Source organism: Pleurodeles waltl, chromosome 7, assembly GCF_031143425.1.
Source record: "Pleurodeles waltl isolate 20211129_DDA chromosome 7, aPleWal1.hap1.20221129, whole genome shotgun sequence".
Classification (NCBI taxonomy): domain Eukaryota; kingdom Metazoa; phylum Chordata; class Amphibia; order Caudata; family Salamandridae; genus Pleurodeles; species Pleurodeles waltl.
Genome location: NC_090446.1, coordinates 1,392,422,294 through 1,392,441,832, shown reverse-complemented (window position 1 = coordinate 1,392,441,832; position 19,539 = coordinate 1,392,422,294). Strand labels below are relative to the sequence as shown.

The 19,539-nt window shown below is 42.7% G+C and overlaps 1 protein-coding gene across 2 annotated transcripts in view; it reads right to left on the bottom strand.

Annotated features, from left to right (window-relative positions):
* LOC138246404 (E3 SUMO-protein ligase ZBED1-like) overlaps positions 1-19,539 on the bottom strand; it is a 169,139-nt gene that overhangs the window by 8,863 nt on the left and 140,737 nt on the right. For both annotated transcript variants that reach the window (XM_069200991.1, XM_069200992.1), the window contains one exon: positions 1-19,539. This exon is cut by the window's left edge and continues 8,863 nt beyond it. In XM_069200991.1, the coding sequence (XP_069057092.1) occupies positions 17,489-19,539 (2,051 nt within the window). In that variant the 3' untranslated portion in view covers positions 1-17,488.

Below are 19,539 nucleotides of genomic sequence, written 5' to 3'. Positions count from 1 at the left end.
TCCATACGACGTGATGCCGATCAAAAACAGGAAGAGGAAGTGCGGCGAAAAAAGATGAAGGATGACTGAGAGGACGCAGACGATCAAGGAGAGAAAACAATCGAGGCGAGAGGAGGAGGCCCTCGTTTGTTTTGAGCCAGCAGGGAGACAACAGACAGCACGAACGAGTGGAGAGGAGACCCTGGAGAACAGTGCCTCGACCGAAGTGAAGACCGAAAGCGACAGCAGATTCCAGACGTGGAACCCGGTAACCTGCCACGTCCCCGGACGGGCGTGGCTAGAGCAGGCTCCAGAGCGATGACCACGGGACCCTGAACTGTGCCTAAAAGGAAAATCAAACCAGAGAGCATTAAAAAAAAAAAAAGGAGACACACCACTTCAGAAGAAAGAATAGACAATAACAGGGAACGAAGGAGGTGGGAGGAGGAGAAGAAGAAGGAAAAGAAAAGACTGGAAGAAGAGTATCAGAGACTCAAAAGGAGGATATTTGGAACAAATCAACATAATACCTTAAGGAGACTAATCAATAAGTAGAAATAAAGAAAAGTGCCATAGTATACACAAACCTAGAATCATTTATTATTCCCCACACCTTAGGAGGGGACAGAAGTAGTGAAGGGTTTTTCAGCATAGCCCACAACAGTGCCAATTAAGGGTTATATTCTACGCAGAAAAAGGGCAGTACAACATTGTGTACCAAGAGATGGCAGGCACATCTAAATCCACAGAAGATATGTTCGGTGGAGAATGGAAAAGTCATATTCATGTCAACTTAGCTACTCGTATATCATATGTACCAACCATGCACAACAAATGGACTACCCTCTTACTCCACTACTTGACAATTCTTTGGGACATCATAAAGAATAGAAAAACACCATACAAATAAAACACAATAACATGGTCATGACTCCACTGTTAGTGATCAGGGTGTGGGTAGGTGCCCCCACAATGCTGCAGCAGAAGAGCTGCTACTGTGCATAAATATGCATACCTCAAGTGGCAAGTTAACAACTGGTCCATTGTTTGGAGCTCAGAAAGGATAATTATTATGAAGCACTCACTAGTGAAGAAAATAATACATAAAGGCCTAAAGAAAGTACAAAGACTCTTTTAAGATAACTGTTCCAGATAAGCCGCTTCTTTTATGGGCTGCACTCGGCAATCGGTAACAATGCTCCGGTTACCACCACGATTTCCAGAACTCTATTTTATGTATTCCCATCAGCATTTCTATGCCACACAATTCCAGCACTTTTCGGCTCACAGAATCATTGCCCAGTTGATGTCCCCACTAATGTAGCCCGTAGCCTTATTCTAGCTGACCTACCAGGAGCTGTGATCTGAATGGTGCCTCAGTTCATGCACTAAAGTTAAGGAGGGCACAGGTTGCCACAGGGACCAGGGACCATTCAACACCCAACACATTTCCAGGAGAGCTAGACTAATGAGAAAGGTGGCCCAGGGTGGGAGGTTCGCCCCAGGCATGTGATTTAGGTCCTCCGCCTCACATCCCAGAGAGGTAAAAGGGCAAGCATACATCTCCATAAGGATAGTGTGTAAATCCAATTCATATTCTTGGATTACAAAAAGGGGGAAGGGATGGAGCACAAATGTATACCATGGAAGGTTTGTAAGGGAAGACAAATTGTGTTTTTTCCATCCATCTCCTGGTAGGACTTTTGAAGTTATTCCCTGGAGGAAATCTGTTCTTACAGCACAGTCTTACGCATGATTAATATAAATGAAGGGAAGAGCCATGTCCTGCTGCTCACTGCCTGCACAATACCCAAAGTACATTGTTCTGCACAGTCTACCTCTCATAACTTCTTTTACTCTAATTGGAACGTAAAGCCCATACAAAATCTAATATTTGGTTTGCCCTGATTCTTCTGAGTGACATCTATCATCCACACTCCTATTGCCTTTGTCCTGCAAAATGAACCTGGAATAGAACCTACAATCTAAATAGCCTCAAGTCTTGCAATTCTCACCTCAAGAGAGTAGATGGAATCAGGAGAGGCGAGGACAGGGAGTCAGAAACCTGGACCAACAAGTTCTAATGGTGCCATATAACAGATTTCACAGTGAGAAAGGCAAAAATTAATTTTTCAGCCAACTAGTGAACAGTGTTTGAGTTGTCAAGTCATCGTATTTTATTCAATAAATAATGCCAGGCCATACAAGGTATTTAATAGTGGACTTTAGCTGCACTCTCCTTTAAGTGTTGTTTGATCAATCCTAAGAATTCCAGTGGTTGGTGAAACTGCATAATCTCTGTAGGAGACTGTAGGCTTGGAGGAGTCACGAAGTGGGCTTTACATATATTCTATCCAAATACTTTGCTGTGATAACTCGTGATTTTCTTGGTAAACTGTTTATATGCATGTTCTGCAAACAATTAACTTCCTAACTATGAAATATGTAAGACCCTCACATGGGTTCTTGAGACACGTGAGATGATCAAAGTCAACCCTCTCCCCTTTTACCATCTGAGATTCACATATCGTATGATGATTTATTTACCTGAGCTGGGCGGAAGGATGGCAGTTACTTTCCCCTCATTTACAGCAGCCTTGAAGCCAGTTGATTGGGTATGAATTCTGCAAAGCATTTCTGCATTTTTGTTGCTGCAGGCACGCAAAATACAAATTCTGCTTGTTTAGCTGGGTTCACCCTCTATTACCCCACATACAGCACATCGTTGTGTCACTACATCAATATTATCACTATTGACAATGCCACTGGGGAGGCCAGCGCATTGAATAATACAAGTCCAAGGATCAGCATCAAAACAAACACTTTTACTTAGGTTTACAATATGGGTGCTTATTTTTAAATCAATTTTAGATTAAGGCTAGCTTTAAAATTACCATCAGTTTCTATAACTTGGGTTAAGGCTAATTATTTATTTCAATGTAACTGAATGTAAATTGGAGTCAAGTTGGGTAAATTATACATTTTATGTAACTATTTAGCTTTATGGTTTTATTTGATTTAATTCATTTTAGTGTGTACAGGTTAGTATTGAATTAGGTAAAGATCAATTTGAGGCAAGCCTTCTGTGGCCAAAAACAACAATTCTGCTTCCATTACATCCTGCCTCACCTGAGTAAGAAGAATCTGTGTGCATCATAGAGACCAAGGGTCAGCCAGCTTCTGATGAAGGCTGGGGCACACTCCCAATGCAGCAAGGAAGCATCGCAGGTCCTAGAATCAGGTAAATATTACTTAAAATAGTAATCACCAAGGGGAGAGAATGGCCCTCAGCATTGTACGCAGAATGACAGGTGTTATTCTATTAGGGTGTTCATGGGGAGAAAATCAATTACAGACACTCTACTCCAAGACAATGTTTAGTTTAGACTGCCGCAGTCCGAAGGCCCTGCTTCAAAGCCAGCAAGGCACCATACTATCCACCAAGGAGGGCAGATAGGGATTTAGAGTTCTATCAAATGCCATTGGCTTTGCCCGTTGAGGCTGTTGCTACAAAGTAAGAAACATTCTCATTGACATGTGGTAGGAGAACTGGTCTACCTTATCTCAGGCCATGTAGACTTAGATGATGGTTAAAGAATGCAATCCCTAAATCGCCTTGTCCCAGCGCAAGTAGAAAATGTGGGGGTCAGAGCTTCAAAGTAAAAACAACGACACACCCTGTGAAGAACGATGTATGCTGGGATGAAATTCCTAAACACCTCATGGTACTAAGATGTGTGAATCAGCGGGCATGAGTTGGTCGGTGGAGCCTGTGTTCTACATGCATTTAACTCACAAAGACACTCTCTGCTCGGATATTCATAAAAAGTTAACCATTTCCACTCACACATTCCATATATTTTTGCATGTGCAGGACCGTCCTATAGTAGGCAACACTTTCTTATATATATATATATACATACTTTTTTTTAAACTAAAATGCAGCATATCAGCCAAATAGGGCAGAAAGTACATTTAAGAGAAAACACTAGTTTTAAACATTTTTATAACGAAAAATCAAACTAACGGAATATGCAGCTCATAATACAGGACATCAACATTATAATGCTGACGTTATGCATACATCAATTCCTGAAGATGCATTACACCCAATGCACTGCATTATCAGCCAGTTTGGTTTTTCCAACTCACTCAGAAAAATCACCAAAGACAGCTACTGCAGGATATTTTTGATGAATAGTTTTTTTTAGGTTCACTCTACCTCTTGACATTTTCTTGGTTAGATATCGATTTTTCAAAGTTTGGGGGCTTGTTCCCTTTTTTTTTTTCTTAAGGTGTTAATTATGCTCAGCCTGTTTTCTCAATCACCATGGCAGCTGTCCTTGTAAAATGTGCTTCTTTTGGTGGAAACAAGTTATGGAAGGCTGAGCATGAAGTATGCATCATCAGCTGACAGATAGATGCAGGGATGTCGTTCCAGATCATCTATGCTCCCTAGACCTGGAACTACAACCCTGCTCCAATTTAGGAAACAGCTGAAGATATACTTTCTAAAGACCAGACACCACACTCTCCTGGCCCAATTTGGAGTCATTAGTATAACTTGTGCTTGCCCCTTTCTCATTTTCTTCACAATTTGGGGCAGGAAAGGCGGCAGGGGACATGTTACAATATACGTACCTTTGGCAACCTATTCCAAAATGGCCAGGTTTTTCCTCAAACCGAAGGAACACATTTTACTACTGCTACTTACATGGACCTTTAACACATCAGCAGTACCCTTCGAGCACTGTTGCCATCTTACCTGTTGGCCCCGGATGAGTTTACCCCACTGATGCTCGTGGTCAGACAGTGGCAGAAAAGGGCTGGTTTCCAGGCTGTAACGTGCTTGCATTGCTCTCCTGACCCCGCGCAATGGGAAACTCAGGACCACATGGGAAGCTGAGCTGGGACGCTCCTTAACTGACAAAATCTGGTATGCCTGCTGCGCTCAAACACACCTCATTTAGCCTAACCACTGTCATAAACTCATTCACTACAAATTCCTACGCAGAGTCTATATCGCCCCTAAAATCTTAGCGCGCCTAGACACTGAGGATCCTCTAGCTGTCCCAAATGTCATACTGACGGGGCAAATTTTATACACGTCGTGGACATTCAGCTCTTTGCCCCCTTCTGGTGCAGCGTCTATTCCCTGCTGGCCTTCATAACTGACATGCAGATTGTCCTTGACCCATTAGTGACACTGTTGGGATATGTCCTAGACATCCTGAAGAGCGTCCCACAATTCACTTGCCCTTCTCCTGGCCAAACGCGAGATTGCTCTGAATTGGGGAAGTAAACACCGACCCGCTGCCAAGGTCTGGCTGAAAAGTCTAGAGTATTGTGACACTAAAAGATAACTCTACACTCTCCAACCCCCAACCTCGTGGCCAAAAGATATTTGGCAGCCTCTCCAAGATTATTTACTTACATTGGAATCTGAAGCACAGGCCTGTCGGCCACAGCCACATCCAAAGACTGGACATGCCGCCTATATCTCATCTCCACAATGACTAATCTGAAACACTATCCACTTCTCCTCCTGTGCCTAATTCTCCGCTGTTTGACTCTTCCCTTTATGCACATGATGTTATCACAACACCATATTACCCGCTGTTATCTGTGTCCTCTACACTGCATAGAACTGCCATCATTATTGAAATGCTTCCTTATGTCTGGGCTTACTGATGTTTTCATACTTGTCATGATAAAATCACAAATAAAGATTTAAAAAAGAAAACTCTGGGAGTGGCAGGGAGAGACCTTATGCAGCCTCCTCCAATGGCTGGATGAAATCCAACAGGTTTCCATGGTGCTGGGTCCACTGAGGCTTCAGCTCCCACTGCAAAGCATGCCTCTGCAATCTGGCATGGTTAGCAAGCAGGATGCAGGACTAGTCAGTTAAGAGGCCTCAGTGCCATTCTCAATGAGACGTGAAACATAGGATGAAACATCAGGATTATGGCCCAAATGTCCTGGACTCGGTGGTCCAGATGAAAGGCTTGAAAGTGCACCATATCCAGGACTCCGGATGAAAGGAATCCTCTGAAAAAGGAGTCTGCTATGACTTCAGCAGGTTGACTTGAATTTTTCGCTGCAAAGAAAGGTCTTGAGAGAGTGAACATCTAGGATAGAGCAGTGGCCTCTGTCCTTCTTCAGCGCAAGAAGCAGTGTGATTAACAACCTTTCCCAACTTCTGATGCTGTTATCTTCTCTTTGGTTATAAAAGCCTACACTCCATGTTGTAAGATGGACAGATGGCCGTCCAAAAGGTGTTCCTATGTAGGTGGCAGGGGCGGTGGGTCAAAAAGGAATGGCAGGGCATACCCCTGTTAGGCAATCTGCAGGATCCATTTGTCAGATGTAATTAGTTGCAAACCCTGCAGGAAGTGGCTGATTGAACACTGTGATGTAACCTGCCCTGAATGGCCATATCGCTGTCTATTGGGCCCATGGCCCTGACCTCGACAGGGTTGGGAGGTGTGCTGCGGGACGTCTATACACCAAGCCCCTGAAATATCCCCTAAAAGGGCAAACATGTTCTGGGCACTGCTGCACTGGAGCTGAAAGGCCCAAAGAGTGGGCCATGGCTCAGCTTTCCTTAAAACACTCCATGGACGTCGAGTCCACCTTTTCGCCAAATAGGAAGAAACTATTGAAAGGCTTGTCCATTAAAGACGCCTGGATGTCCCCTGTGGATCCCACCCATGCATGAAATCTGAACACCAAGTCAGGCAATGTGTAGTATCAAGTGACAAATTAGTCCGCATTCTGACCATCTTGAAGGGTTCAGGCTAAAGAAGCAAGTACGTCGTCCAAGACAACAGGTACTATCTCTCCACCCATGCCCAAAGTGTATTGGTGTAAGGTCGAAGTAAAAAGCTTACACTGACCGACCTCAAGGCAAGGCTGACCAAGGAGAACATTTGCTTCCAGAAAGTACTGAAGAGTTCTGAGTTCCTGTCAGGAGGTGTGGTCAGGAAGAATTTGGGTATCACCCTGTTGGTGGACATCTGCACCAGCAAAATGTCAGCGACTGGATGCTTTGTTAAGCAGTTATACAGTGAGAGAAGACTTGACAGTTGACTTGTGGGGCCAGAGCATGGTTAAGTCCAAGTGCCCAATAGCGTGCCAGTTAGGGCTTCATTGAAAGGCAAAAGAAGTTCTGTTGGCAGCTGGACAGGCTGCAGGACATCAGCCAGTTCACTTTTTTGTACCTCCATAGTAGAAAGGTGAAGGTCAAGGACTTCAAAAAGCTCTACTAATCACAGTGGGGAACAACATATTTTCTTCTGTTGCTGGTTCAGGAAGGATAGCCAAGACAGTATCAGGTGAGGTGGCTAGCCCTCTGCTACTCTGTAAGGCTATGTACCACTTATCACAATAATCACAAGGTGAGGAATCTGTGGTTAAAAGCATGCATCAGAAATTGCAGTAGGCAGTTCTGTTACTAGTCGCTTAGACTTAGATTTCTTTGACATAATTTAATTTCTGAGATGAGATGAAACAGCCTTTCTCAAGGTTAACTTCCACTTATTTTGTTATCATGGGGAATAGGAGACTGCATTTCAGATTTTGAAGATTATGCCACTGCATGACCTGCTTCTGGTCAATGTGAATCTGCATTCCATAACCTACTGTGATGTTTGACTGTCTTAAGAAAGGTTATTCTTTTTTCAGCTTCTCTCTTGCTTTCAGGGGTGAACTCTTGAAGGACTCTGTGGCGAGTCTTTGAGGCTTATTTTTTATTGTTTAAGTTTCCTTTCTAGGAACCTTCTCTTAAAGGTCTATCTTTATTTGAGGTAGTTTTTCCACCCCAAGGAACAACTCATTTGATGGTTGTGCCTTAACCCAAAGTGGCTCCACTTTTTGATGTGAAGTCGATCCTTATTTCAAGGTCAATCTTTGACTCTATTGCAGGCCTCAAATGTCTGAAACAAATTCAATGAATTTTTCAAGGTCAATCTCCCATTTTAAACGTGGTCTATGTCTACCATCTCGTCAGTCTTCTGGACACTTGTATCCTATGCATTTCGAACATCTGAAGGCAGCTGGACTTATAGCTAATCAAGGTGTAGTCTCTTTCCCATAAGTTGGAGATACTTGTGGAGTTCTAGTAGTATCCCCCCCAAAAATCAGAATTTTTGGGGTTGGAATTACATGTACTATGATTCTCCTTTCAAACATCCTTCACAGTGGATGGCTCACTGTACATCCCTTCCCTATGTTCCTCAAACTGTTTTTAAAAAGCACCCTATGGTGAATGTTTGGCTTTCAAGAGATGACTAGTCTTCTTTACATCAATATTAATTTACATATATGATCTTCAGTTGGATCCCTCGCTAAACACCGATTACAAATCCTAATAGCGGTTGTTACTAGACAGGCAATAAATGGTACATTTTCCATGTCCCATTTCCCACCCCGGAGTGTGTGTCTTCCACGATGACAAAGCCAATCTTCACTAGTTCTGTTTTGCAACTGTTTTCCGGTCTTCTGTTTTGAATACTTTTCTTGAGTACATGTTTTTCCAGGAACCACTGGTAAAGAACCTAGTGGCAAATAAATAAAATCTGTGGTGGAGTCTGTGTCCCTGTGCATTGTGGTTTTCAGAGCAAGGGATCACGAGTCATTCACCACATGCTTGAAATCAAAACAGACGTCAAAGTAAAACATGTACATGTGTAATATTTGGAAACCAACATTAAGCACCAGGACAACGCACAGCAGGTGTATCTACAACACATTTGGGTCACGTAGTAAGGTCAGATCGCTTTACTCATTTACCTTTAACTTAGAACTGCACCACTGATCCTGCAGGCTTTTTTGGGAAGCTACAGCATCACAAATTCCTAAGGGTACATTCCCTTTTTGCACTCTGTTTAAAAACTATATTACATGCATTTTTACTTTTGTTTTTCTTTCAAGTAAAAAACGCAGTTGTTTCAGTGCAAGTACTTTAGGAAGGAGTTAGATGATTGGCTGCATTTTTTTAATACATTTGTTTTTAACAATAACCTCCTTTAGCCACACTTCCTTCATTTTAATTGATTTTTAGCATGTTTCTGCAAGTCACAGAGTTCTATTATTCACAGATGAAGAGAAAATATCCATCACTGAGCAGGGTTACATCCAAGCAATGTTTGATTCCTGTGACTTGCGACATCCCATGTCAGGAAAAAAGGGGAATTAAAATATCAGTATGAAAAGTACGAAATAATTGCCTTCATGTTTCCGAAAGACAAGCAGCTCTGGAATGTATTTTTTTTAATTTATTTTTTTAACTCCTTTGGTACAAACATATCTGCATCCCTTTATGTGGGCTTCTCTAGTCCCCTTTAAACACCTTTATACCGCTTCTAGAATTGGGGTCTAGCTTTATAAATGTGCAGAAGAAGCAAAATATAGATAATGCCCTTAGTCTGGCCTCGATAGAAAGCTACCATATAAGCCTCTGTTCTGAATGGATGGTGAGATTTTGCACCTAAAAGTGATGCCCTTCCCCTTGCCCGCCTGGCTCCTGAGGTTCTTGAAAGTTTAAGCACACCACTTGTTGACGGACATACAAAAGAAAGCTTAAGAACCAATTGCTAGGATTTCATATGACTGAGCGCACTACGATCCTTTTTGCTGTGTCCTAAAAAAATTCTACTATACCTTGTACACCTGGTAGAGATGGATTCCAAAAGCCTTCATAAGAGATTAGCCTATGGCAAGCATGCTAAACAAATGTTCTATACGATTCCATTGATATACCAATATTTGTAAGTGTGGCACAAGGAGCTTTGACCAGTCATAAAACCATTTGGTTACAAATGTAATATAGGATTATCCAAACAGATGGGGGTCACAAACAGAGCACAGCCATCTTTCTTGGAAAGCGGCCTTGTGGGCACAGTGCTTAATTGGTGCTTGTTATTTCCGTTGGGGAGCACCAGCACTTATTTTTGTGCCTCAAGCATTTACTACGAGCAAAAGACTCATATGGGAAAGGAGGAGGAAGAGAAAAACGAAAAAGTGTCACAATGGGAGAAAGCAGAAAGCTGCAGAAGTGAGCTGAAGGGGCTGGGAGTGGCTTTAAGTGGATTTTAGAGGCCCACGATTACTTCAGGATTACGCTGCCTCAGTATTCCGTGCTCGCACATTTAATTGCAGCAGCCGCATGTTTAAGAGGACAGCTTTGGGCACCGGCACGTTTTTATTTACAAATTATGCACTGTGTGGGCAACTATGACTTCGGTTATGTAAGTGAGGAAATTCCAAGTTTTCTGTGCAAATGAAACTTACAAGTTTTATCAGAGATAACCTATCTGTCCTATCTGCCCAACATCAGAAATACTTTTGATGCGAACGTCCATTTTCATATCAGTCTCAGTCACCAAAATGCCTAGCAGTTCCTATCCACAGACAACACACACATACACACTTGATATGAAAAAGACACTCAAGGACACCACTTGGGCAAGACTAGAGAAATCAGAATTTTGAAACAACTATCATTTTAGGTGTGGATGTAGATGCATACTTCCATTTCAAGTCAGAGATTTCCTTCATCACTGAAAAGCCAACCCCAGCTTTCTCAGAAAGAAACAGAACTGTATTATCTCTGAGACAAGTAATTCCCAAAATGCTACAAGAAGAATCTTTAATGTCTTGGAATGTGGGCAATGTCTTGTAGATACCTATAATTACATCAAATCATACTGCAGCCACAGTGGATTACCTTAAAATACTTCTTTCATAGCAAGATTCATAAAACCAAAAACAAAGTTTGAAAATGACCTAGTAGGCAATAAAAATTGGCTTCTATTTGGTAACAATATTTTCTGGTGATGCTATATCTTTCTGCAGATTCCTCCCCTATGAATATCCTCCACGTGCCAGACAGGATCCAGAAACTTTTTACCATGCGATTGCTTGCCAACACCACCAGATGGTAGTATGAGGCTTTGGCTGAGCCTTCACCTGCTCAGGATGTAATGATATTTATCATATAAGGAGCTAATTGCCATGCCAACGTCAGATCCTTCTATTTGGTCTACAAGCCATATGGAGAGAAACCGAGAGTTTAATCAACAGCAATAATTACAGCATGTTACAGTACAGACTAGACCACATGAGACTTGGACCCTGCTCATTGGACCTGATCGCATTTCCCTGATGAAGTGATTCAATGCAGCTTCGCCTACGTAACACATCCTGATTACAACTTTTCTGGGATTACATCGGCCATCCTTAAAATATCAAGCCAGTTAAGCCCCAATGAGGAATGTCCCAATAAATCAGACCTTCATCTTTGGAATAACGACTTCATTTATATCAAGGAACTCTCTCATGCTCTTATTTAAAGGGAGCCACTGCCTTGGACAACTGTGAGAAATCCCCACCAATACGGAGCGAAACACATGAATGTATACTTTGACTAATTTCTAATTCAATTAAATAGGTGTATCATTTGTTTTAATGTCTCCAGCTCCAATACACTCTGTGAAGGAGATAATGCTAACAATAAGCACACTATGTATTTTGATCATTATTGTCAGAATTTTATTTGGTATGTGCATCTATCTGTGAGACACCTTGAAGTGAATGAGGCAAACAGGGCTACACCTCAATAGATGCATGCCTAATACCAAGCCATAATCTATACCACACAAACTACACTGAGCATTAAGAGGAAAAGAGGAAGTTTACCCTTCTCAGACAGCAGATAACACATTTGCATACCTTAGAACCTGGTATTAACTTGAGCGGAAGGAGGCTGATTAATGATCTGTTGGAAGAATATAATAATCACCAGAAATATTGTTACCAAAGGTAAGTAATGTTTTTCTTCTGATAGATACATATTCCCACAGATTCTTCACACCTTAAGAATATGTCTCAAAGCAATACCTCACCCTTCACCCACTTGGGAGATGCAAGTGAGTAGTGCTGATTAACCAAAGAAATCATGCAACACATCTCTGGCAAAATAGCTGTCATTCTGTGCCCCGGATGTGACGCAATGCATGAAGTGATAATCAAGCTGCCACTTGACAGCCAACAGAATATCTCTGGTGACAGCACTGGAAGCAGACAAGCTGTCATTGAGGGGTTATGTATATTAGCCAGGGGGTATTTCTTTGACCAGGCATAGCAATACAAAATCATGCATTTGGTTACCAACTCACCCTTTTTTGTTTCAGTAAATTCACAAGAGAGCTGATCAACCACTCTGTTTTGGCATGTTCAGTCAATGCAAGAAGAAACCGTACCCCTGGATCCCATCTATGTAACCTGTCCAAGTACAGCGATGAAAGAAAAAGGATGGAAGAGTGATGGGCTGGTGCAAAAAAAAGGCAGACACCACTTTCAGTCGAAATTAAGTACCAGTTTATCTGAGTGTATTGCAGTGAAGTGTGGCCTGAGAGAGTCTGAAGCTCACCAGCCCTGCAGGTGGAAGTTATAACCGCAAGGAAAACAGTTTTCGGAGTGAGAAGTTGAATCGGTCAACTGTACATTGGCTTGAGTAGGAGTACCATGAAAAATATTAACACAAGATTAAAATCCCACTGGGGAATGATAAATGGAATGGGAGGAAACCTTTAAGAAAACACACCACTAGTCGTGAGTTAAACAAGGAGGTCAGAGACACATGACGGCATATAGGGTGGCCAAGTCACTGAAGCAGTGAACAAATCTATTCCAGTAGTATACATTAACAGATATTGTAGCAGGTTTCCTGGTGACAATATGACAACGCAACCGCTAGTGGCAGGCAGGACTCTAGATCGCATTGCTCGAACTCCACACATGCAATCAGAAGACTGTGGTAGGATACAAGAGCATTCTGCTGCAAAAGTGTAAACAAGTGAAGAAAACCGCAAAACCAAATGAGCATGAAGACATCTGTGAGTAAACCACTCAGATGGAAGTGTAAAGGACACTGTTTATCTGGAGAAGATAATTTCCATTGCCTTGGGGTGAAGTTCCAACTTGGTCCTCAAAGGCAGTGGTTCTTAGCCAGTGGATCCCTCTGGGTCTGTAAAGCCTACGCAAAATGTCCGCGACTGCTTAGAAAACTAAATCATAATAACAGATTAATAAAGTGTATTTAGGGTGTATATAAACGAAGAAGCAAAATGTATAATTGAACATTGTATGACGTTCTGTAAATGTGAAGGAATTTGAAATTGGAAACTGAAAATGAAGTTGGTATCCTCAGATTGATTTGTGGGAGCAGTGCAAGTGCATCAAACAGAATTTAGTATGAACGATGAGTGGCCTCAACTGAATTTAGAAAAGCTCCAACCTTTCCATTAAATGAAAATTTCGATTTTTGTTACATTTGTGAATTAAATACAATATTTCATCATTTGTGAGCTCGCTTAAGAAATGCCTGTTTCTACATTTTTTGTATATTGTTTTTCTGTTCAAATCATCAAAAATGCTTAGGCCAGGGTCCTCAGCTTCCAGTAATGACTCTGCTGGGTTCCTGAAAAAACGATTCACTGAGGTTCCTTGGGTTCTGGTAATGATTAAGTGGGAGTGCACAGAAGTCAAAAAGTTAAGAAGCACTGATCTAAAGCTCTAAGGAAAGATTGATCAGAGCAAAGGCCCTCATGATGAGAGTTGCCAGCAGACTGCAATTGGAAAGATGTAGCATCACTGACTTCAATTTCACGGCTGAATTGATGTACTAAACAGCAATGGCGCGGTCTGACAGAATTTGAACAGTGCTTAGTGTAATGGGAGGAAGGCCTTCATTGAAGATGTACTGCTGCTAGCTCCAGCTGAAAACGCATACATAACTACACTTGCCTGTAACCAAGTAGGACTGAAGGCCATCTCACCAACATATTGTAAGGAAATATTCATTAGTGCAGAGTCAAGATGAGAAAACCACAAATCTGCCTTAGAGCGGAGAGATTTCCCAGATGCAGAACTAATGTTTTCTCAGGCATTAGTGAATTGCCCTCATATACCATTTGGTGTATGGCTCCAACAGGATTCATGAGGACATCAGACTTAATAGGCATAGGACTAGTAGAACTGGGATCAGAACCTGAACATCAGAATCATATTATGAATATCCACAGTCCTCTGAGGAAGGGGAAAGCCTTCACACAGTTCATGTCTAGCACCGCTCCAATGAAGGTCAACCTCTGGGTGGGAAACAAATGGGACATCTGGGCACTGATAGTGAAGCCCATGTTGAGCAGGAATGAAGCAACCACGAAAGACTGCATCTTGGTATAGAACTATGGTAGAATTTTCAGCACAAACATTAGACACGCAAACTGACCCCACTGTGAACCTCAGATAGTGTTTGTGGGCAGGAACGACTGGAGGATCAAAGTAGGCATCCCAGAGATCCGGGGATACCAGCCAACCCTATGCGTAGAGTGCCAACAGGACCAGTCTCAAAGACAGCATTCTTAACTCATCCTGTTGATGTAACAAATTCAAGAGGCAAAGTACATAGCCTGTCTTGGGGAACAAGAAGTAACGGAAGTAAAATCCCACAGAACTGGGGCCATAATGCTTTGAGGCAGCAACCTTGGTGGAAGATGGCAGGGACTGTAGCAATTGATGGCATCTCTTAGATGGGTCTCAAAAGGAGCAGTACATGTGTTGGGTTATTTAGATAGGTATTGAGAGTTGCCACTGATGGGACCATCCGTACTGTAGAGAAACTTCCAGTACTGCTGATATAACTGGGGCGACGGTGGGAAGCAAGGCCAGTGCGCACACGGCAACTCAGCTGTTTTTGAACCAGGTTCTATGGTGAGGGATATGACAACAGAAAACAGATGTAGCCCTGTGCTGCTGTGCAATTTGTCTGTGGACTGTCAAACTTGAGAAAGACAACACGGACTTCAACACTGCCTTGGTGAATGGTAGAATAGATTCTGAAATTCCAGATGAGTGCAATATTTCAGTCAAAACTAATAGATTGTGTCTAATTGGTATGTAGGGCTTATTCCAAAATGTTTGCTGCTTTTCCTACCACCTAAGTGAATAATGGGCTGATGCCTTAGAAGGCATTGGCTTTCTCTGAAAACTGTACCCAGGCTGGAGTCAGTGGAAGCACGCAGATGGTCTGTATCCAGAACAGAGCTGCTGGAACTGCCAAACCAACAGCAGCAGCCCCACTCTTAGGGCTATCCTGAATATGCACCTTACAGTGTGCTGGAAGAACTTGACAATCCAGCTAAAAGTGTTGGAAATGCCACTTTCACTCACTGTAGGAGGGGAATTTGCTCCAAGGATGAAAAATAGACCGGCGTCGGAGAACAGTATTGAGTATTCAAATGGACCCGAGACCAGGACTGTGTCCTCAGACAAGAAAACTCCTCCTTCCTATGGATTTTCATTGTGGAAACACTGCTTGGGAGGTTATTCTTTGTTGGGAGACTTACCAGAAGGTATTATGTATATTCCTGTGGGCAAATTAAGTTTTCTTCTGCCATCTGATGGCATTTGGGTTCAAAAAGGAGTCAAAGACAGAAAGGTTATGTTTCGATCCTTGACACCACAAGCCTACGTCGTGCTGTGCAATAAAGAAATCTGTTTTGGCATCTGCAGAGATTAAATCCTCAAACCGATAGAAAGCTGAGGAACTTTACTTGTGATACACTGGTTAGCTCCAGACTCATGTCAACGAGGCATGGAAATACAAGAAGTGATGCCAGCACTCCTGTTGGTACCTTAAATTTCCTAATGACACATCCTGGGCAGGTGAAGTCAAATTGATGAAAGGGTTCTCCACGGTTATCTAGAATTGTGTGAGCACAAGTAAACCTCTTAGCTCCCCTCAGGGCCCTCTTATGGAATTTGCTCAATCTTAACAGCCGCCTTTTGAATAACTGTTATCTACCTAATGAATTTCAGACAGCACTGCACAGCCCATCTAGCTAGTTGTCTGACTGATGTCGCTTGACAGCCTGCAAGAGTTGACTTATTTTGGGCTGGGCCAAAATAATAGATGTGTGTTGGCCAGTTAGCCTGGATATGCCAAAAGCCTGCAGGAAAGTTAACTGTTGAAGAAGAAAAATAGAAAGCATGCCTCACACAGAGACCAATGAAAGGCATTCTGGATGTCCAGGAATTCAAATGAGATAGCTACCAGGTAGTACACAGTACAACTTTTAGGTGTCACATAGATTCAAATAAAATAAACTAATAATGTAGGCAAATTACAAAATTATGTTTTTGAAGGTGATTCTGTAGTTTTGGAGACCCTTGGTAAAACCAAGTCAAAGAAGATACAATACATTCTGGGGAATGGGCTGCAGTCACACATTTTCTAAAGTATTATTGCATAGTTTATGGTACTGCAACAGGGTGACTACGTTTCTGGTAGGTGGAATAAGCGCCTGAAAGGAACTGGGTGTTCTTTTCCATGGTATGGTCAGACCCTGTACTGTGAAACAAAAATATTTTCATAAATACTTTAATCCCATGCTGCCACCTTCTTGTTTTTCTAGTGGAGTGGTAAATGCTACTGTAAAGTAGTACCATTCAATTCTTTGGTTACATCATCCCTACTAGTGGGATCCTAATCCTACTTCTCAGTAGTAACTGACTAGTTCCCTAAACACATCACATTGTCGCAAACAGCTTATTTTGTGACCTCACTTCGGTTGCATTGCAGCCAGAAAAAATGCTTACCACAACCGCTCCTTTACCATCACACTCAGACATCAATACTGATACTCATCTGTGCTAAGCCTCCTGCATATACAAATGCAGTCTCACATTCACTGCACACCACCTGTTAATGTGCTGGCCAGACACAATTCTTTAAAAGTGTAGTCTCACTAGCTCTCACTCGTCAGTTAAGTTCTTATGTAACATGCATTCATCTGCTTTTCTCTCTGTCACAAGAAAATAGTTTAGCCCAATCGCCAAATACTTTCACGGGGTAGAAATGTGTTTTCAAACACACCTGCTGTTTCACACAAGCATATCCACTGTCCTCCTGTGTAAGCAAACGGACAGCACTAAACAAAGAGGAATTTTGGAATCCTAATGAAAATAGACGTCAACAAAGAAAAACAAGAAATGGGGATCTCGCCCAAGAACAGCACTCCCCAATAAAATAATCCAACTAGCAGAGTGCCACACTGGAAGGAATCAGAAGTAGGCCATATGAAGTGAAGCCACGTCCGGTAAAAAGTTGCTTTATGTGGCCAAACTAAAGATGGCCCCAGCTTATATGCAATCAAAATCAAAAAGCAAAGAAGCTGGCCTGGAGATACTCTGCATCTGCATTTCTCAGCACTGTACTGTACAGACATCCTTCAGGTCCATCTAAACAACATAAATAGTCAGGTTCAATATTGCACAAGTTGTGAAAATCTAGAGCTACCTGTTCCCATGGGTAAGGTACCATTTTCTCAGGGGACAGAAAGATGGGTCTGTGATCTCTCTTTGGATAAAGATGAGGCATAATCTTCTGTAGAAACAGCTGAAACGCTGGAGGAGAGTATCACACAAGGGAAGACCTGGTGAGCTTTACTCAAAGAATAGAACGATTACCATTTAGGAAAATTAACATATCCACATGTTCTGGAGTTAGTGCTGTACGCTTCTTATAAACTGCTACACCAGAGTCTGTGAAGAGCCAACTTGTGGGCACAGAGGTTGCAGGAATAGCAAGAAATTTACGGGCAGCACGAGCCAACAGTGGATACTGGGTGTGATGCATCTTCCACCATTGAAGTGGATCCTGGCACAGTGAAGATGCCTCGCTGGTCTGAAAGCTGCTGATCTCTTGCTCCGCCTGCTGATTCACAGAATTAGCAGCAGAATTGCGTACGTTGCATAAGTCTCCCAGAAGAAACTCAATGCCAGAGTCTTGCTTTGTCTTCTTAGCAGCTGGCCCTTGATTTACGGGTTCAGGAGTAGTTCGAACATTTTCAGATGGATGGGTCTTGGCTAGTCGAGATGCCTCAAGCTTCAACAAGTGCAGTGTCTCTACTCGGTCAGGCTGACTGAGGAAATCTAGTCCTCGGAAACGGGGATCCAAGGCACAGGCCAAGTTGAGCACCTGGTTGACCTCAGTGTCTGAATAACGGAAGCTAAGATCCTCGTGAATGGCTGATTTTATGTGTCTGGCAAACTCTGAATCCCAGTCATTGGGTGCCAAATGCTTATAGAGGAGGCTGGTAATCACAGGTTTAACCAGGGAGAGACCAGCATAATAATCTTTGGTAAATGTGGAGGTAGCTATGGCTAAGGGTTTCAAAATGTCAACTACGTCTCGGAGAACTGACCAGTTTTCATGCTGCAATGATACATCTTTCTCACTCAGTGACTCACCCAGATCCGTAAGGAATTTTGAGTGATCAACTATACTCTGCAGAAGGCTGTAGATACTATACCACTTAGTCCCATCTAGAAGAAACATTTTGAGGTGAACTTTAAGTACAGGCTCTCGAGTTGCCAGCTCCTCACTTTGAGCAGGTAAAGAGAAAACAGTGGTCACCAGCCTCCTACACTTGTCCAGGGTGGCTTGGATTGTGGGGTGCTGAAGAACCGCTTCGATGCATCCCTTTAATACTTGTCCAATGCAAGGTAGTGATTTCCAGCCCAGCTTGGATGTGGCAAGCTTCACAGTGGGGTTGTTAAGGCCAACGGCATAGGATGTACAATCTCGGATTAGCCACTCATCTGTAATATCTAGTAGCACCATCTTTAAGCTATCCACCGAGAGCTCATCAGACACTGCCCTACTAGACAAGACTTTGTTCCTTGAGTCAAATGCTTCGTCCACATAGTGTACGGTCAGTGTAAGGTAAGAAAGGGTGCTGCTGTGTGTCCACAGGTCCAGACTTACAGAGCACTGTTGCTGGGATTTAACCAGTTCTACTATCTTAGTCTTCGCCTGAAGCTGCATATCTTGTAGTATTGTGTGTGCCAGAAAAGAGGCAGCTGGGATTTTATAGTTGGGGTCTAAAATGCCAAGCATCTGGTTAAAACCTTCCCCTTCAATTACTTCAACTGGCATCAGGTCTCGCACAATAAAATCTGCCACTGCTCTTGTGGTCCTTCCAATGGCAGGAGTTGCCACTGCCCTGGCACCAAAGTCTCGTGAGGGATGAGAGTCTGCATTCTTCTGGGGATCTACCACTGCTCCTTGAGTGCCCACCAGCTCATTATACTCCCGTCGGTGCTTGTAAATGAGGTGTTGCCTGAGGTTAGTGGTGTTTCCACTGTAGGAGAGTCGGACACCACATAGCTTGCAAATTATCTTGGTTTTGTCAATAATGCGCCCATAAGTGTCACCTTGAAACCCGAAGAAGGTCCAGTACCTACTCTGTGCCCTACCTAAGCTCACCAAGTTCTGGGAGCCCTCCAATAGCTGAAAGCCTGTAGAGGAGTGGCCCAAGTTACCAGCCGGATAGGTTGGCTTGTGGGACTGCATCAGGGAAGAGACCATATCGTTGCAGATATATGGACCACGAGATGTGATGTGGCTTGGCAAGCTCTCCAAGGTTTTCAGGTTCAGGTCTTGAAAAAGTTTCATCAACAACTCCTTCTCTCCAAATTCATATTTGAAATGTTCAC